Source organism: Micrasema longulum, unplaced genomic scaffold (genome assembly GCF_059751315.1).
Source record: "Micrasema longulum isolate JH-2025_06_02 unplaced genomic scaffold, ASM5975131v1 h1tg002329l, whole genome shotgun sequence".
Classification (NCBI taxonomy): Eukaryota; Metazoa; Arthropoda; class Insecta; order Trichoptera; family Brachycentridae; genus Micrasema; species Micrasema longulum.
The window spans coordinates 1-21,034 of NW_028279479.1; the positions used below are offsets into that span (position 1 = coordinate 1).

At 36.5% G+C, this 21,034-nt stretch overlaps 1 protein-coding gene across 1 annotated transcript in view; it reads right to left on the minus strand.

The window, feature by feature from the left end:
• Positions 1 to 5: 5 nt before the first annotated feature.
• Positions 6 to 21,034, minus strand: part of CdGAPr (GTPase-activating protein CdGAPr) — a gene marked incomplete at its 3' end in the record, with an annotated part of 38,602 nt that continues 17,573 nt past the window's right edge. The window contains exons 12-21 of the mRNA XM_088240023.1: positions 20,884 to 21,034; positions 18,534 to 18,706; positions 16,128 to 16,252; positions 14,581 to 14,801; positions 13,523 to 13,632; positions 12,262 to 12,382; positions 11,157 to 11,254; positions 8,214 to 8,363; positions 5,749 to 5,835; positions 6 to 2,097 (exon numbers count right to left, since the gene is read on the minus strand). Of these exons, the coding sequence (XP_088096149.1) occupies positions 6 to 2,097; positions 5,749 to 5,835; positions 8,214 to 8,363; positions 11,157 to 11,254; positions 12,262 to 12,382; positions 13,523 to 13,632; positions 14,581 to 14,801; positions 16,128 to 16,252; positions 18,534 to 18,706; positions 20,884 to 21,034 (3,328 nt within the window). The remainder of the gene's footprint in view (positions 2,098 to 5,748; positions 5,836 to 8,213; positions 8,364 to 11,156; positions 11,255 to 12,261; positions 12,383 to 13,522; positions 13,633 to 14,580; positions 14,802 to 16,127; positions 16,253 to 18,533; positions 18,707 to 20,883) is intronic.

Below are 21,034 nucleotides of genomic sequence, written 5' to 3' on the forward strand. Positions count from 1 at the left end.
TAGATGTTTTCGCAGTCGACGTTGTTTAGATTTTTATCGGGGAGTTTTTTCGGTTGACTCAAAGCCTTGGGATTGTTCGCTTCTAAGCTTTTTCGTCGTTCCGACACCGAGAAGACTTCTTCGGCTATTTCTCTTTCGGACACGTGGTCCCTGTTCAGGATGGGCCGACCGAATTCTTTTACAAACGCGTTTTCGTCTAAGGATCGCGTGTTTGTGGAATGTTTGGCCAGGCGGTTATTACGTGCGCGAATACACGGCACTATTTTTCCGGTAGCTATCTTGTTCCTTCCTTCGCACAAACTGGCCGCTTTGCTTCTGTCGAACGAATGATTGGATAACTCTTTCTTCCTCTCGAGAGTTGACAATTTTTCCGACAGATTAGTTTTTGAAGACCTATCGAAGTTAAAGGGGCCTTTGTTTTCTGTGGGGCTCTCGAATCTGTGGGCCAACTGACGCACATTGGTGCTGGATCTACGCAGTTTGGTCTTCTCGTCGGGGGAGGCCAAGTTGCCATTGTCCACGGTATTTTCTTTGTTGAAATCCCCCAAACTCAAGTGGGGGGTTTCCCTTATTTGGCACAAATCTAAGCTAGAAGACACGGGATTGTAGTCGGCTCCGGTCGCATCGACCGGTTCTCGCTCTGAGAATGGCACTTTGTAATTTTCGTATATATTCTTAACTCTAGTATCATTATTTGTCTTCAATCGTCTATCGAGGCACATCTCTAACAAAGGCGAAGTTTCATTCTGCGGGCTCGCGAGGATGACATTTTCGTAAGCGTGCTGCGGCGAACGGTCGGGTACGCCGCTCGCTTCGAACGACACATTTTCGTACCAACTTCCTAGACGTTTGTCGGAGGAATCGTTAGACGAATTGTTTGCGCTCTCTTCAAACTGGCTCCCTATATTTGGTTCCAAACTGTCGGCGAAAACTTCATTTTCCGGAGTTATTATTAAGCTGTTGACCTCGTTGATACTCTGCCTGAAGAACTTAACTTGGTTGTAGATGTCGACTTCGTCGATCGGTCTTTCTTCGTGGACCGGAGTATTGAGAGAAATGAGATCTTCGGCCGACGGCTGGCAGGCCTGCTGCGTCGGCAAGCTCGCGTCCCAAGTTTTCGGAATATCGGCCGACTCGCCGATCGTTTGGACGGCTTCGTACGCCCCGTCGTCGGAATTTACGGCGTCGCCCTCTTCCTCGAGCCTCTTAGCGCTGTTTTCTTTGACGGGAGATTTATAAACAATATTGATGGTAGATTTGATGGGAGATTTGACGAGAGGAGGAGTCGTAGGGGTGTTGCTACCGCCGCTCGATGAAGCCAAATGGATGTACGAAGGTCGAGCGAACGTAAAGCATTCGTAGATTTCTTCAGTTCGCTCTTGTTCATACGTCGGTGTACTGTCTTTAGAGATGCAATTCTTTCCTGAATCGCCGGAGATGTTAGACAGCCGGTTCAGATTCTGGTAGCTGATGTTGACAGGGGAGAGAGACTCCTCGAGACTATCCAACATGGCGCTGTTAAGATTGTCATGACTCGACGTAACGATGATGCTCGCCTTATTTTCAGCGTTGAGAGGCACTTCGTTGGCAATATCATCGTAATCGGGGCTGCTGACGTCGGCGCATTTCAGTTTATCTAAATCACTCGAAGCCGTAGACTTTTCCAAGCTGGAACTCATCAGGCAATCCGACCAGTTGGAGTCCTCGTTCTTGCACGGTCGCTCCAGATTATCGCTCGAGACGTCCTTGCTGACGAACCCGATCAGAACTCGATCGGTTCTCGCGGCCTCGTCCTCCGGAACTTCGTCCTGCGTGGTCATCCTGCCGACGGCGGCGTCCTGGTCGTTGCTCCGGCTCATGAGGCTCTCCCTGGACTCGAGCAGTCTCCGCGCGAGGGAGTCCCGGGACTCGGTGACGGGCAGCGAAGAGTCGGAGTCGCTGTGCAGCTGCGAGTACGGGTAGGCGGAGGGCCAGTCCACGCGGATGAGGGTGGAGTGGCGCTGGGGGCCCGGGGAGGCGGCGGGGGCGGGCGAGGGCGCAGGTCCGCAGTGGCTGTGGCGGTTGGCCTTGGAAGACTTCCGCGGCGAACCGCGCTCCCTTTGAAAACACAAGAAAATAAACATTACGATCTGAACATTGGAACAGCAGAAATGGATCTGTGCCGAATGGAAACAATAATATTGATGAGTGATTTTTAGCGTATTGCGTATTTTTGCAAAAACCACTTGTTAAAATACAAACATTAAATTTGGCAATAGGAAACATTAACCCTGTGTAGACTTGTTAATCCGAAGTGTTTATTTTTGAAAATTTGTAATTTTGAAGTGATTATTATTATTTGACACTTTATATACATGGACATATTGAATCTTACAATTTTATTACAAAAATTAAAAACAAAGATTAACAAAAAAAAATATTTAAGAAAAAAAATTGACACCATACTATGAAGAGAGGAGAGGGGATGGGAAGGAAAGAAGAAGGATAAAGGAACAATTTAAATATTTAGATGGTGACATTTTAATCTTGACTTAAATGTAAATAAAGAAGGGGGCGTCTCTAACATTAATGGGTAGATAATTACACCCCCAGTGACATCACGAGTTCAAGTTGGCGAGTTTTCCTGACATTTAATTGGAGAACCCCGTACCTGTCAAAATACACTAAACGTTGAAAAACATGGCTACCCGGAAATCGGAAATTTATCGCAACACAACGATGAAATAATTGATTGGTTATTGTCCACCGGAACCTGTGGCGTTTCAAACTGGATTATTTTTACTAAAACCACTGGCCACTTAAACCAGCCAACGACGGGTCATAAGCCCTGTAAATGCCGAAACTTTCAAATTTCCTTCTCTAAAATGTTCTCCATGTTGTAATTATAGTTCTTAAAAAATAGCTTGATTAGAATGACAGTTGTCAGCAAAAGTGACAACATAACTTTGTAGTAACGTCTAAGGAGTGATTTATATTGATACACGAAAATGCATTCGTATCTGGCATGTTAATTAATTTTTTTAATACAACACTTGACATATACATTAACATAAATATATAAAATCAGCTTTAAAACTAAAATAAACCTCATTATTAACGACATTCTTACAACAATATTTTGAGTTTGTCCAAACTTTTGTAGACAAGGACTGGATTCAACTCCCTGGGGAGCTGTTTATATTAACATATTACAACAGAGATGAAGAACATTTAAGAGAAGGTAATATAGAAGTCCAGGCATCTACAGGGCTTATGACCTGTCAATGGCTGGTTTAAGTGGCCACTTTACACACTGTGTAACATTCACCATTCTACCTATATTTGAACATCTATATTCCTTCAATTCTTTCATCTGTTGATGTTTGTGAAGTTAAAGAGCTGAAACCTTTATTTATGCGGGTGAGATTCATCAAATTGAATTATTTCACCTGCATACTAGGCAACGCCTGAAAATATTATTTTTTCAATTTCTATACTTCTTCATGGACCAGGTAATTTATCAACAATATTTTGAGTTTGTCCAAATTTTTGTAGACAAGGACTGGATTCAACTCCCTGGGGAGCTGTTCATATTAACATATTACAACAGAGATGAAGAACATTTAAGAGAATGTAATATAGAAGTCTAGGCATCTACAGGGCTTATGACCTTTCAATGGCTGGTTTAAGTGGCTAGTATGTAGGTGAAATAATTCAATTAGATGAATCTCACCCGCATAAATAAAGGTTTCAGCTCTTTAACTTCACAAACATCAACAGATGAAAGAATTGAAGGAATATAGATGTTTAAATATAGGCAGAATGGTGAATGTTATACAGTGTGTAAAGTGGCCACTTGGCCAGTTGACAGGTCATAAGCCCTGTAGATGCCTAGACTTCTATATTACATTATCTTAACAACTCTGTTGTAATATGTTAATTAATTATTAATGCCTAGCTAATCAAATGTAAGAAATTAAAAATCATTGTTATACAAATATAAAGTATATATATGTGCCAAGAATACATGTTACTTAAACATAAATAATGTAGCATAATATATAATAAAACAAATATAAAGCAATGAAATACATAAAAATATAAATAATATATGTACCAATTATATAAAGTACTATGTTTTTTGATTTACATATATTTTTTTTTTAAATCTCTCACTACACTATTTATATGTGCAGTTATTTTTATTTTAAAATTTGTTTTACATTTTGAGTCTTTTATATTTGGCAATAAATCATTAAATAGTTTTGGAGCAATTTCATTGTACTGCTTTTTACCAAAGGCGGTTGATACAAATGGGACAATACAGTTCATTTGTGTTGCTGGACGAGCGTTAATATTCTGTTGGGTTCTTTTGACCTCACTTAATTTATCATAAAATTTAAGTAGTAGGCACCTCACAAACAATTGTCTTACATCCAATATCTTTAACTCAGCGAATAGATCTTCCGTTGAATACCTCGAGTGAACGAATGAACAGCGAGAGAACGGCTAAGAATATTTACAAACCAGGTAAATTATCAAAAATATTTTGAGTTTGTCCAAACTTTGTTCAAATATAGGCAGAATGGTGAATGTTACACAGTGTGTAAAGTGGCCACTTAAACCAGCCATTGACAGGTCATAAGCCCTGTAGATGCCTGGACTTCTATATTACCTTCTCTTAAATGTTCTTCATCTCTGTTGTAATATGTTATAATATAAACAGCTCCCCAGGGAGTTGAATCCAGTCCTTGTCTACAAAAATTTGGACAAACTCAAAATATTGTAAATAAATCTAAGTTTAGATGTTTGTTTGCTAACATGTGGAGCCATGGTATAGGTAAGTATTTAGCGTAGTTTGAACTATGCAAATCAACAGCAAAAGAAGTATTTTATTATTGTTGTTAAGAACTATTTTTGTTATTTTCTATAATACTTTATGTACTTTTAACTGTGTATTGTAAGAGCCCTCTGGGCATTTATTAAATAATAAAATAAAAAAGACCACTAATAGCTTCTATATTACCTTCTCTTAAATGTTCTTCATCTCTGTTGTAATATGTTAACATTCTTACAAGGTTACATCATTTTGCAAAAACGTTAGAGATTACAAATTACAAATTGATCAATGTAAATTGATCGAATAAAAAAATAATTAATTTGATGTTGTTCACGAAAAAAGTCTTAAACACACTATAATAGGCTTGTTTTTGCGTTTTTCTATCAATTTTTGGAAACAGAGTTTCATGTTTGCATGAAAAAACTGATAAAATCGATTCGATCGGTACATGATCAGTGATCAGTAATTTCGCATCACTATTAACATTAGTTTGGCAGCTGTCATTTTAATCAAGCTTTATTTTAAGGACTATGGTTAAAACCATTTTTATTAATTTTTACATACATCTTGAAAAAACTTGGCCGCACAATTCTGCGCCTTAGAGGCAGACGGATGCAAATCCAGAATTTGATGAAATGGCATTTCGGTTTTGCATTTGCTATTGCTTCTATAGCCGGTAAAACGCGGATGATGAAAGCGGGTGATAGGAAGGAATGGAGACGTTTGGAAGAGGCCGCCATCCGCCATCCAGCAGGGGAGAGAATAACGCTGAAGAAGAAGAAGTAAAAAAATATTTTTTATATCCAATTTCCCTAGGCACGAATTTCCTCATTTGTTTTGTAATCAGATCGACCAATGTTTGATTTCAATCGAGGGTTAAGAATGCAGATGGTTTAAATAAATAAATATATACGTATAATATGTATTACCTCATTTTCACCTTGGGCCCGATAGTCTGCGGGCTGGTGGACGTTGATTCACCTTGATTGATCGATCCACTCTGTTCCTTGCATATTCTGAAATGCAAACACAATGATGTTGAATTTCGATGACAAAAATGAGATGTAACATTTAGTTATCACAAGCAAAAGATGTGCGCGAGTGGTTGATGGGATTGAGAGGATGGTCCACCTATCCTACCCATCCTGTGATCTCCCAACTTTCAATCTTTGTTTGTAAGTGAAAGTTCTTGATGGAAGTTCATTGTAATTTATTATATAAATAAAACACGAGTGATACTTTAATCCACAAATTTGGAATATCCAGTGACCGGTTTCATCGCTTTCGCGATTTCCTTTGAATTAAAAAATAATGTAAAAATAATTCATATTGCACCTAAAGGCCATAAACTGGACAAATTAGAAATTCTCGAAATTAATAGATTGAAAAATAAACCCGACGTAGAATTACTTAATGAACAGATAACACACGTGCCGTGCATTCTCCATTACTTTACCCATTGTAATATAATTTTACTAATTACTTTTTACCCTTTGTTTTTCAGAAATCATTATTTACAAAACCACACTCACGAAGGATGGGACACCAAAAATAAAATAAAATACTTAAACTCATTAAAATAGCATTATATCAATTCATTAGTTAACCCATAGAAAATTTGTTGATAATGATCCTTAAGATAAAAATAACTTTATTTAATTTACATTTCATATAACTTTGAATTATGTATCCTTACCTCTGTTCTGTATAAATACATTTAACTTTTTAATAAAGATACCAGTCTCGAAGATGTCGCGAAAGCGGTGAAACCGGTCACTGGATATTCCAAATTTGTGGATTAAAGTATCACTCGTGTTTTATTTATATAATAAATTTCAATCTTTGTTATTCTCCTTGTCTCTATGGCCATGGGTAGCTACGGTTGCTATGGGAACAATTTTCCATATTCATAGCAACCAAAATCAACAATTGCACATTTTTCCTATTCTTGATAATTTCTGCCAACCAGCGCATGCATCTAATTTTATCTGCCCGCATCTGCTCGTCCTATAATCATCTGCCCGCATCTGAACATTTTTACATCATCTGATCGCTGCTCCGCCACATTCATCTTTATATTTTGCAAATAACTATAGTGAAAGTGCCGTGTTCACCAAAAAAGGAAAAAACTACCCAGAAGCCAGGACTTGGAGATGTCATCCGGATTCCTGTCCCCGATTCCCTTTCCTGTCTTCCTAAAGGTGGGATTTTTGTCTACTGAAGTTTGTTTAGCCGCATACTGTTCGATTCCGCATTTTCCATCTCCGCGCAACGCATCTCTTATTTCCCCGCAAATTTTAACTCAGATCAATGGATTCAGTCAAATAATATCCACGCAAAATTATAATCACCACCCCCCCCACCAAGATTTGGACATTTGAAAAATAAACATGTAAACATAGAATTAAGAATAGTCCAGAAACCGCATACGCACATCAAACAGAAGGCGACTCAACTACTCATAAATGAGTAGGTTTACGTTTTGCCCCATTAGTTTCTTTGTAGACGTCGCTCAGTACGCAACTCCTGATTTGAATTCAACTAAGCCGTGTTGTGTCCTTTTAAAGTGTAGAAATACTGCTAGGATCTTAAAGAAACAGGATGGCATCACATTTCATGTGTAATTAACAAACAAACGTTTAAGTAGCAAATGATTTACTTAAAAATTGAATTATTTTTCCATCTGTCAGATTGTCGAAGAAACGAAATAGAAATTTCGTTAGTGTTGCCAGGATAGAATTTTTTTTTACCCTACTTTGCTCATTTAATAAAATAACTAATGAAAATTAGACCTCGGATTAAACAACGCCGTGGGGGAAATTTGAACGACATTATCTTTAAAACATAAAATATTATTTAACATGATATAAAAATATCCGTTTTGTGTCAAAAAAAAATTGTTTTATATTTTAAGTTCAAAGTTCATAAATTAAATTACTCTTATTAAATGTCCCTTTATTTATCTAATCTGCTGGTCAATCAACGTTTCCGCGTGCACAATAAAATTTTAGAGAAATTAACAGATTACTTTTTTTTACCTTACATTTGTGTTATGATTATTTTTTTTCCCATCAAGCAACATTACCCGGCGACTTAACGTATGCGCGCGGCGAAAGTGAGACATAGTGGGGGAATTATTGGACACAGTCCGATGTACTCAAATATGATTCTACGCTCCTTCTGGACTATTCTTAATTCTATGCAGGTAAACATACCTATTGTTAAATAATTCCTTTTCCAGCTTTCCTTTTATTTTTAAAAACACGCATACAATTTAGCCCTGTTATAGCAAAATAAATTTAAAATCATAAAAAAGAATGTCATCCTACGTGAGTGCATGCGTCCCCCATCGGTGTCTTTCCATAATAAAACACGCAGCTTTGCGAGTACCCACCTCTTGGCGTCCCCTTCGTCGTCGGGCGAGGCGGCGGGCGTGGCGGCCAGCGCGGGGGTGGCGTCGCCCGCGCGCGCGCGCGAATGCTCCGGCGTGGCGCAGTCGATGTACAGCAGGTCCGACATCTGCTCCTCCAGCTTGGAGCGCTTCCTGCAAAATTACAAATTTCATTAGTGTTGTATCAAAATCAATCCTTAACTATGATTCCTGCAGAAAAATTGTCGTAATTGGGGATTATTCATATTTGCCAATGATTTGATTAAAAATAATTTGTATTTTTTTAATCAATACTACAATATGTTATTTTTTATTGAATTTAAAAACAAAACTTGTTTAAATAATTGTATGAAGGTACTTAACCTTAAAAACACAAAAATAAAAAATTGAATTAGCATAAAATGCATACAAGGATTTTTTCCCTAAATATTGGGAAATTTTATTTTTATAGTATCACTTTTCTGGGTGCGTAAAACAGTGCATGAGATCTCGCTATAGTATTATCTTTGGGAACATACAAACTGATCTATTTCAGTTTATTCGTTTTTTCTAAAATTTTGTTTCTGCACATCAATCGTTAATATGATAAATAAATAAAAGAACATATTAAAAACTTACTAAGTGAGTATGTAAATTCTGAAATAAAAATAAAACGAGAATTTCGTTTTTATTTTAAGGTATGTAAAATGTCGGTTTTTAAATATTATTTTTCTCGTTAATAATACAGTAAAAGTACACTATTTGGTCGGCCTCGTGGTGTAATGGTCAGCGCGTTTGCCTCGGGTTTTATTTCTGACATGCTTGTTATTAAATATTTATTTAAAAGGGTGTTTTCACACTTTTTTATTTTTTTATTTGAAAATTTATTTATAAACCCTTACGGATTTTAATATTTCATAGTCCCTGTACTGGTACCTGAAGCGTAAGACTGATCATCTTACCTTCATGTAACAAAAATTAACAAGATACGCTGCGATTGGTGTACCAATGCAGTGCCCTATGCAGCATTAGGTGCTGAAAGAGAATGATGATGACTTAACCTTAAAAACGCGAAAATAAAAATTTGAATTTACATACAATGATTTTTTAACAAAATATTGAGAAAATTTTATTTATATGGTATCACTTTTCTTAGTATGGTAACACAGAATTTCAACTGTCATTTACATCACAGGAAAACTGTTTCACACTTTTATGATAACTGTTTAAACAATCTTCTTTTCACATTATGTTTATAACTTCAAATAATATTTCTATTGCCAAATTTTTAAACTTTCTGCATCGTAATTTGTTGATGTAAAGACTTTATTCTTCCTAAACATGCGTCAACTGCATGTCGCTATTTAGTAAAATGTAAAAATTAGACACTTAAACAAAATGGTCAATTACACTGCACCCACTTTGAATTTAGTTTGAGATAATAATTTACACATTTTTTTTATTTACCTCGATTTTATTTTCCATTCACGCGGCGGCTTGTCTTTTGACATATCAAATGAGTTATGGAAAAATTTCAACGTAAAACTGGGGTTTTGAAAAACGTAAAAAACTTTAATTGAGGGGAATATTTGAATGAGAATGTAAGGAAAAAATGGAACCTAAATATTTGGGTAAAAAAAGCGGGAAAACATAAAATCTTGGAACTTAAAAACGAGGTTTTACTGTAATTATTGTTTGTAATGTAAAAAGAAATTAAAAAATCTTTAATTTCTGGTATGGAATTTCAACCGTCCATGCGCTCAGTAGCTGCAAGACTTGTTGTTATCTAACTTCCAATTTTATAAATTTGCTTTTTATTTCGTTTTTAAAATATCATTAAACTCTAAACTTCATTGTCAAATATTTTTTTTAAAAATAAAAATGTAAATAGGGGCTAGATTTCTTATTGTCCATGCGCTCTGTAGCTGCAAGACGTGTTGGGATATTTATTGTACAGCGCCCTTGAGGTGATTTTCACAAAAATGGCGTTATATAAATTATCCAAACATTATTATTATTATTATACCATAGACATAGAAATTTATTTATTCAGAGACAAACATTGTCTTTCGAGAGAAATATCCGTGCTTTTGGAATGGGTAGGTATATTTTTTATATTAGTTTATGACATTCTAAAAATGCGTTTTATTAAATTTTTTTGTAATCTGAAATTCATTTCATCAAGTTTTTACTATGGGAAAACTAACAAACAAACCATCACGCCGTTTCTCCGTAGGGGTAGGCCGAGAGGATAGAGCGCCGTCTTGGCATTTCTTTAATCACTTTATTTATTTATTTCTGAACCACAACAGGCCAGGAGGCCCAATTACAGTGGTGAATTACATCACAGAACACCCGGGCTTGAGAAAACTCACATATTAAATTTTTGTGTTCTCACCAGGAATAGAACCCGGAACCTCCCGTGTCTGAGTCAAGCGTCTTGACCACTACATCACGGAGGCCGGCATACAGACCTCGCTTCCTCTACATTCGTACATCGTCTCATGCACGCACCACGCCGATTGTTCCTACTTTTGACATGTCCATCTTCAAGTATTTGATGGACTCGATCGTGCCATGTCTTTCTCGTACGACATTTGCACGGTAGATCCTTTTAGCCGTTCTTTCGCCGTCCATTCGCTCTACGTGGCCAAACCGACGCAGCACCCCTTTCTTGATTCCGTCGATGATGCGTGTCTCGGCCTTACATAGTTCACGGATCTCGACATTTGCGCTATCCATAATCCTATAGAAATTAATTCCCTTTGCACGTACACACTTTTTGACATGCGCAAAACTAAATCCCCGGTTAAAAGGTTAAGAAATTTGGCAGAAAAAATAATAAAAATAGATGATTTGCGTATGCAAAAAGGTGCATAGATGCATAGATGGCTCAATGAGCAGTTTTTATACCGGAGAAATTTTTACGTATAAAATGTGATTTGGGACAGCACATCGGCAAGTTACCTCGTATCAGGGCTGGACTTGCCGAGCGCAGTCCTGGGGAGCTTCACGGGGCTCGGCTCGGCGCTGGTGTTGGCGCTGCTTTCCTCTCTGTTCCACACCTACAAGCGAAATTCGTGTTTAAAATACATCACACTACAGCCCTCAAAATACAGCTCGATAGAATGTCAGCTGTCGAACTAATGTCATTAGTGACGGAAATGACTGGTCGCTGATCAAATCGATTTGATCAGTTTTTTCATGAAATCATGAAGCTCTGTTTCCGAAAATTGATATAAAAACGCAAAAACAAGCCTTTTATAGTGTGTTTAACACAATTATTCACCAAAAAATAAGACATTTATACTTTTTTCATGAACAACATCAAATAAATATTTTTTTTATTTGATCAATTTACATTGATCAATTTGTCCCATCTCTAACGGTTTTGCAAAATGATGTAACCTTTAAAGAACGTCGTTAATAATTAGGTTTATTTTAACAATGTTTGAGTATGTCCAAATGCTTGCAGACTGGCTGGATTTCCTCCCTAGGGAGTTGTTCATATTTAAATTTATTTCAACAGAGAGGGAAAACAATTTTAATTCTTCTAATAATTTAGGAAGTCTAGACATTTACAGGGCTTCTTACCTGTCATTGACTGGTTTAAGCGGCCACTTTACACACTGTGCAACATTCACCATTCTGCCCATGTTTGAACATCCACATTTCCTCGACGCAAGCATTTGGACATACTCAAACATTGTTGAATTACTACCTGGTAAAAGAAAAAGAATAAAAATAGGAAAATTGTTTTCAGGCGTTTCCTAGTAGGTGATTTGGTTCAGCCGGATGAATCTCACCCACGCGATAAAGGTTTCAGCTCTTTTACTTCACAAAAGTCAACAAATGGAAGAGTTTAAACAGAGTATAAAAAAAAAAACCTCGCTCTCTCTATATTCATAAATCTTCCTCATGCACGCACGCTGATTATTCCAACTTTTGAAAAATCCATCTTTAAGTATTTGTTGATTGATTCATGCCGTGTCTTTCTCGGTCTTCCTCGATTTCCGCATGTGGTTTTACCACGCATTCGTGAGTGGTTTTAGTTGGGCGTCCTGGCACTCACCTGCCGGGCAGTATCGTCCTCGCTGAAGATGTCCATCTCCCGCTCCTGGGAGGTGAGTCGGAGTCTCATGCCGGCCAGCTCCGCGAGGCTGGCCTCGAAGTACGAGTCGCAGGACACAGACCTGGGACAAACATTTCAATGAACACCACCGGTTTTTATGTATTGCGATAAAAGGAGAAATTTGAAAGAACAAATGACATCAAAACTACATTCAAACGACTAAACTACTCTTAAAGGAGTAGTTTTACGTTTTGACCCATTAGTTTCTTTGTAGATGTCGCTCAGTACGTAACTCCTGATTTGAATTCAACTATGCCGTGCTGTGTCGTTTTAAAGTGGAGAAAAACTGCTGGGATCTTAAAGAAAAAGGATAGGATCACATTTCATGTGTAAGTAGCAAATGCGTTACTTAAAAAATGTAATTATTTTTCCATCTGTCAGATCGTCAAAGAAAACAAAATGGACATTTGCCAGGGTAATCAAAGTGTTTACGCTACTTTGCTCATTAATGAGAACTAACGAAAATTAGACCTCTCGGATTAAACAACGCCGTGGAGGACATTTGACCGACATTATCTTTAAAACATCAAATATTATTTAACATGACATAAAAATATCAATTTTATGAAAAATAATATTAGTTTTATTTTTTAAGTTCAAAGTCCATTAATTCAATTATTCTTATTAAATGATCCTTTACTTATCTACTCTGTTGTGTCAATCAATGTTTCCGCGTGTATAATAACATTTTAGAAAAATTGACAAACTGCTCTTTTTTAAATATAATTATGTTACATTTTTTGTTATGATTATATTTTTCGCGGTCTGGCAACATTACGCGGCGACTTCACGCATGTGCGCGGCAAAAGTGGGGCAAAGTGGGGGGATTTTTGGACACAGTCCGATGTATTCAAATATGATTCTACGCTCCTTCTGGACTTAATCTGCATAGAGTTTGTATACCCACGAACAGGCCATGCCTTTGTGGGATTTTTTGTTTACTATTTTTACTATTAATATGTATTTCATTGCTATGTAATTATGCTTTATTTTTTTAATACTCTGTTTTATCACTTTTGTTTATTATAAAAAAAAAAATAAAAAAAAATCCTTAGGAATATTTATAATATTTTTCCTCTATGCGCAGCTGACAGAGAGTCCCCCAGGACTCTATAACAGCTGCGGGTGGATGGTGGGCTTAAGGATCTCCTTCTGGACTATTCTTAATTCTATGCCTATACGAAATAAAGTAAAAATAAACCTGTTGTGATGGTTGGATGCTACTGTCTCGGGTTGCACGGCCAGCGGAGGCAGGGAATCCCCTTCGGACAGCAGGCTCTCGCACGACCGAGCCGTGCGGCTATCTTCCACCTACAAACAGTACGCGTATTTCATGTACAACATAATAAGACATTTTTAAACCTCCCTCCCCGGTGCGCGGTGATGTGCAGCCAGTACACATTGCGTCTGATAACTATAATATCTTAATAATCAATATTGGGTTTAGATTTTCAGTATTCCTCCATTACACATTTACGTATCCACTGAAATAATTTGTTATTAAATAATAAGTACTTATAAGGCGCAAAAAAGCATTTTATCGGAAATCGGGGATAAATTACAAATATCATCAAAAGTATACTCTCAGTCAGTCACGTAGTCCAGTACTATACAGCTACTCGGTAGCTCTCGGGAAGTTTGCGGGGGTGCACGTTTCGCCCGAGTCGTTAGCGAAACCCAATGGTTTTTTCATGTTTTCAGCAGTTAGATTTGAAATATCATCTTTAATTTAAATTATGGTTTAAATTTATTTCAACAGAGAGGGAAAACATTTTTGAGAAGGGAATATGGAAGTCTAGGCATTTACGGGGCTCATGACCTGTCATTGGCTGGTTTAAGTGGCCACTTTACACACTGTGTAACATTCACCATTCTGCCCATGTTTGAACATCCACATTTCCTCAACTCTTCCATCTGTTGACTTTTCTGAAGTAAAAGAGCTGAAACCTTTGTCACGCGGGTGAGATTCATATTCCATATTCCCTTTTCAAAAATGTTTTCCTTCTCTGTTGAAATTAATTAAAATATGAACAACTCCCTAGGGAGGAAATCCAGCCAGTCTGTAAGCATTTGGACATAATCAAACATTGTTAAATTATGGTTAATTAAATCCATTTCCTATAAATATTCCATTTTTCCTTTTTTAAATCTCTTTTTTTTTAATGTGTAGTGACTACACAGCACCGCAACGCGCGGGTGTATTTAGGACAGTAAGGGAAAGGCTAATACAACAATTATTCCATATAAACATGTGATTACCAGCATCCCGTCATCCTTGGGCTCGTCCATAGCGAGGTCCGCGGGGGCCGGCAGCCGCCGCAGGACGATGTCGTCCAGGGCGGGCGCGCGCTGCCCCCCGGGGGCCCCGCAGTCGCCCGCTCCCGGCTCCCGGCCGGAGGTGGCCGGGCGGTGCTTGCTGGCGCGGAAGAAGAGCCCGCGCCACCCGGACGGGGAGCGCTTTAGACCGCGCTTGGCCGAACCTGCGTGTCGAAATAATTGACCTAATTAAGTTTAGAGTTATTTGCAGATGATTGAGATGTGTTTCATTTGGTGAACCAAGGCAATCATAAATTGTTATCATGAGATGACACTCGCAATCAACAGCATGTTATATACAGTCATCATGAAGTGAAGCAATCTTTTGCACACTTTTAGATGACACTCGCAGTCAAGAGTATGTTTTTAGTATTACCATAAGATGACATTTGCAGTCACGACAATGTTTTTAGTGTTACCGTGAAATGACACAGTCAATATCGTGTTACCATGTGATGACATTCGCAGTCAAGAGCATATTTTTAGTGTTATGGTAAAATGACAACTGCATGGTTCAAGTGTTACCACGAGGTGACACTCACAGTCAATAGTATGTTTTTAGTGCTTTTAATATGTATGATTCTTATTTAGAAACTTCGCTGGTCTGTCTTTAAACCATATTTTTTTAATGTTATTATATCATTGTCGACTGTTTGTTTCTTTAAAATAAATAAATAAGATGACATTTGCAGTCATGACGATGTTTTTAGTGTTACCGTGAAATAACGCAAACAATATCGTGTTTTTAGTGTTACCATGTGATGACATTCGCAGTCAAGAGCATATTTTTAGTGTTTTCGTAAAATTACAACTGCATGGTTCAAGTGTTACCATGAGGTGACACACTCGCAGTCAATAGTATGTTTTTAGTACTACCATAAGATGACGTTTGCAGTCATGAGGATGTTTTTAGTGTTACCGTGAAATGACAGTCAACATTATGTTTTTAGTGTTACCATGAGATGACACTCGCAGTCAAGAGTATATTTTTAGTGTAATTGTAAAATGACAACTGCATGCTTCTAGTTTTACCATGAGGTGACACTCTCAGTGATGAGCAAGTTTTTAGTCTTACCGTGAAATAAAAACTGCATGTTTGTAGTGTTACTATGAAATGACAGTCAATATGATGATGGCTTTATTATAAAGATGGCGGCCTCCGATGTGTAGCGGTCAAGACGCCTGACTCACACACGGAAGGTTCCAAGTTCGATTCCCGGTTAGAACATAAAAATTTTAAAATGTGATTTTTCTCCGGGTGTTCTGAAATGTGATTTACCACTGTAATTGGGCCTCCTGGCCTGTTGCGGTGCAAACAATAAAATGAAAAAATATTGTGTTTTTAGTGTTACCATGAGGTGACACTCACAGTCATGAGTGAGTTTTTAGAGTTATCGGGAAATGAAAACTGCTTGTTTAAAGTTTTATTACCATGAAATGACACTCGCAGTCAAGAGTGTGTTCACGGTCAATGGATGTTTTTTTATTACCTGAAGGCAGCTGTATGATGGTGTGGTAGCGCGGAAGGCTGTTGGGCCCTCCGCCAACTTCGATATAGTGGGGTTCGCGAGACACCGAAGGGCGCAGCTGCTGTTTGCTCTGGGCCTCCTCCAAACTGCAAGTAAACCAATCATGCAATGAAGAATTCCACTGTTTTATAATTTATTTATTTTTTATTAGCGTGCTATTTAACTAAGCAAAAATATATTATTTTTTTTGTGTGTTATTTACAAAGATATGATTTTTTAAAGTTACATTTATCAAATACCGCGCCAAATGACTGTAATCAGTGAGTCACTTTTCAGTAGTGACGTCATGAAACGGTTGGCGTTCTTACTTTCGCTGACCTGACAAGAATCTATGGAATATTGCTTTGATTACTTCATTTAGTTGATCGTAATTTGCTCATTTCTATGTTGTGGTTGTTTTTACGAACGTTTCGATTTAGAAAAACCTAAAGAGTTGACATAATCTCTGGTTGAAATGTCAAATTATACTCTTTTTTTTTCTATGGTCAAAACGTTGCAAGGGCTTTAAAGCGGAAACCGGAAATACTACACGTAGATACAAGGAGTGACGTCATTATTTACGATTTTAAAATGAATACTACTTTTTATTTATTTTTGCCTGCGTTTTTGAGATATTTCCTCCTACTCCAAATTTTTTAAATATTCACGTGTACACGAAAACATTTTTAAAATTTAACTCCAGGTTGGGCTGGAATTCCTCATTGTAATAAATTACAACTAAAGAAAACAGACAGTTTTTTCTTCGTCCGGGCGGATGAAGAATACGGTTCTGTGTGTGAAATAGAACCGCAACCCTGGCTAACCACTTGACGGCTAGTTTTATGTGGTTTCAATCCTCTAATGTTTGTATGCGTTATATCTTTGATCTTCGTAAATTCGACCACATAACCGAATATCGCACGCCACTACGCTGGCTCAGCATCAGGCATAAAAGAAACATTCACATTCTATCACTTCTTCGCAATATTTTAAATAATCCCACATGGCCTGTTTCTCTGAAAGAGCTCTTCCAACCTCTATCACAACATGGACCATCTCTTCACTCTAGTAATGAGAGAACCCTTTAAAAAAAATTGCTATTTAATGATGCTCACATTTACACACATCTGAACACTTACTCCCACACAAATACACGCAAACACACCTCTAAACTTACACATACAAATACACATAAACACACCCTTTTGTTGTACAACAATTTGATACGTATGATTTTATTTAGAAACTTCGCTGGTCTGTCTTTAAACCGTATCTTTTTTATGTTATTATATCATTGTAGACTGTTTGTTTCTGTAAAATAAATAAATACCCCTTCACAGCTCTTAATTTTGTTGCCTCCTCTTTCACAGTAGTAGCTGCTCAATTGTGGAATAATCTACCTATTAATGTTAGAGACGTCCCTTCTTTATTTACATTTAAATCAAGATTGAAATATCACCATCTAAATGTGTGAATTATTCCTTTCACCTTCTTCTTTCCTTCCCATCACCTCTCCACTCCTCTCTTCATAGCATAGTGTAAATTTTTAGTTAATTTTTGTTTTAAATTTTTGTATAAAATTCTGCATAATTACCTAGAATATGACCATGTACTGATGGTAATTTACTCAAACTGAACGGTTTGGGTAGGTAGGAAGAAATTGCCTTAAGGCCATATGCCCGCCCTTAGAGTGACAGGCTGGAGGTTGAGCTTATCCAGAGACCAATATACATATAATGAGTTAGAAACTAGATTAAATATATCTTCTCTTCAAGAATGTCGAAATACATCTGGCCTTCTAGTCCTATTAAAATTCTCAACTCACTCTTTGATGCGCCTGAACTACTGAGCTCAATAAAATTAAATATCCCAACTAGAAACCTCAGACAAAACTTACTCTTTCATACCGATAACCATAGAACTAACTATGGTTCTCATTCCCCTGTGCCCAGAATTCTCAGGTCTGCCAACAAACATACCAGTCATGATTTCTTTGATAACAAGTTGTCTTTTTTAAACGATCACTGAATCAAATTCAATTATAAACACCTCTCTCCCGCTTCCACTCCCACCGAGTCTACTATATACCATTGAGTCTTTCTACTTTCCTTTATAATAATTTTCTATGTATAAACATGTCCTTTAAAATGCCCATTGGGCGTATATATAAATAAATATATTTAGAAAGTGTCAAATAAATAAAAAAGATCAGTTTATGGCTACTATCGCATAAAAATCTTGGAAAGAAGGAAATCCTTGACAAAGAAAGTCCAATCGCTCAAGTTGCTAAAGGACTTTAAATTGGCATCGATAAACATCTGTGTTTGAGCTACGGGTATGAATGAAGGTTTGACAAATGAGTAAAACTTTCTTTTAAACAATTGTTACCTCAGAAGTTTGGTGGGCGTTTGCAGCGGCAAGCTCTTGGGCCTCCTGCCTTGGGCCTCGGGCGTCATGGGGGCCTCGGTGCCGTCGGCGTCGTCCGCAGTCTGCGGTAGAGGCTGCCCGTCCGCGCAGAATATCAGCTCCGCGTAGCAAATCAGGAACTCTGTCACCACAGCCTGTAACAGGAACACAGAACGGAATGGTGAATCATTATTTATTTAATAAAATAAATAAAACAACTTTGTTTTGAACCACTAATTATTATTTATTTTTATATTTTTTTCTATCGACCGGTTTCAAAGCAAACAAGCTTCTTCGTCAAGGTTTACGTAACTAATGAATTGATTCCTATTTTATTTTTATCATAATTCATAATAATAATTATGGATAACTTATATAGCGCCATTTTCGTAATATAATACCTCAAGGGCGCTTTACAAAGTGATTTTATAAAGATATAAATTTAATTTTAACTTTTAACTTGATCATGTTCACTAAATACTACACGTGGACCCAATAAATCAAGTCGTTTTTTCCTTACACGGGTGGTAATTTGATATCAATAATTTCGAAGCTAGACAGGAGAGGACTAATTGATATAACTTTACATCATTTATTTATTTATTTTGATGGCTTACGCCTTTGACAAAGTATAAAATAATATTGAAAAACAATTATAATTAAACAAAACACCTGTACACAAGTATAGAAAATATAGATACATAAAATAAAATCAGCAGAAAATAAAGATACAATAAAGGAAAATTAAATAAGAAATTATAACACAGATATGCAGCCTTTAGAATCATTTTGAAAAAAAAACAGATACACGAGGGTAAAGTCGATGGTAAATGAAATGAAATTATTAACATATAAACAAAGAATATTTTACAATACAATGATATTGGTTCATAAAATTATAAACTCTAATAAAAAAAACAGAATTTTGGAAAAAAATTGATCGGAACCAGCATGAACACGATCACAATACTAGAGAAAAGAACAAAATTAGACTTCCATTTAGGAAAAAGGCAAAGTCACAAAATTCCATTTTATTTAAAGCAATTAAAAAGTATTACGAAATGGAAAAAAATATTTATGAAGAAAAAAACATATCAAAATTTAAAATAATGGTCAAGACATATGTGATAAACAATTTATAAATTAAATATATTCGCAATGTTATTATTAGAACACACATAACAATATGTATGATATGTGTGCCCTACTTTAAGATTTAAATAAATAAAATAAAAAAATTAACAATAAATATTGAGTTTAAATATAAAAAGTATTAAAGTAACAATGGTGATGTATCATAGTATAAACAAATCTAAAAGTAATCTTATTCGTGTTAGCTTTATAGAAGTTTTCTTTTTAAGTGTACGTATATCGTTTGAAAAATGTTAATAATTAGTATATGTTTAAATAATAATTAGATATAAGTTAATATTAGGACATTCATTTATTATGTTTGTACTACTCGTATTTAAAGACAAAAAAAAAAAAAAAAAAAACAGTTAAACAAATATAACACTTAGTACATTTTTATAATTTAGAAAAAGAAGTGATTAAAAAGTATTGATTTTAATTTGTATAAAAATAAAAGAAATAAATCTAACATATTACAACAGAGATGAAGAACATTTAAGAAAAGGTAATATAGAAGTCTAGGCATCTACAGGGCTTATGACCTGTCAATGGTTGGTTTAAGTATAGAAATTGAAAAAATAACATTTTCAGGCGTTGCCTAGTCTAGTATGTAGGTGAAATAATTCAATTAGATGAATCTCACCCGCATAAATAAAGGTTTCAGCTCTTTAACATCACAAACATCAACAGATGAAAGAATTGAATGAATATAGATGTTCAAATATAGGCAGAATGGTGAATGTTACACAGCGTGTAAAGTGGCCACTTAAACCAGCCATTGACAGGTCATAAGCCCTGTAGATGCCTAGACTTCTATATTACCTTTTCTTAAATGTTCTTCATCTCTGTTGTAATATGTTATAATATAAACAGCTCCCCAGGGAGTTGAATCCAGTCCTTGTCTACAAAAATTTGGACAAACTCAAAATATTGTAAATAAATCTAAGTTTGCATGTTTGTTTGCTAACATGTGGAGCCGTGGTATAGGCAAGTATTTAGCGTAGTTTGAACTATGCAAATCAACAGCAAAAGAAGTATTTTATTATTGTTGTTAAGAACTATTTTTGTTATTTTCTATAATACTTTATGTACTTTTAACTGTGTATTGTAAGAGCCCTCTGGGCATTTATTAAATAATAAAAAAATAAAGACCACTAAAAGCAAGTATGAAAAGTTAGATCAATAAAAACCAAATACACACCTGCACGGCGACCCCTTGCAGGGCGTGCTGCTGGACGGGGGACCTCAGCAGGTTGGGGGCCCACACGATGGCCATGTTCCTGGCGGTCATCCCCGTGCTGGCCCCCAGCAGCGACATGTGGTGGAGGTGTCGCATGAGGAAAGCCAGCGTC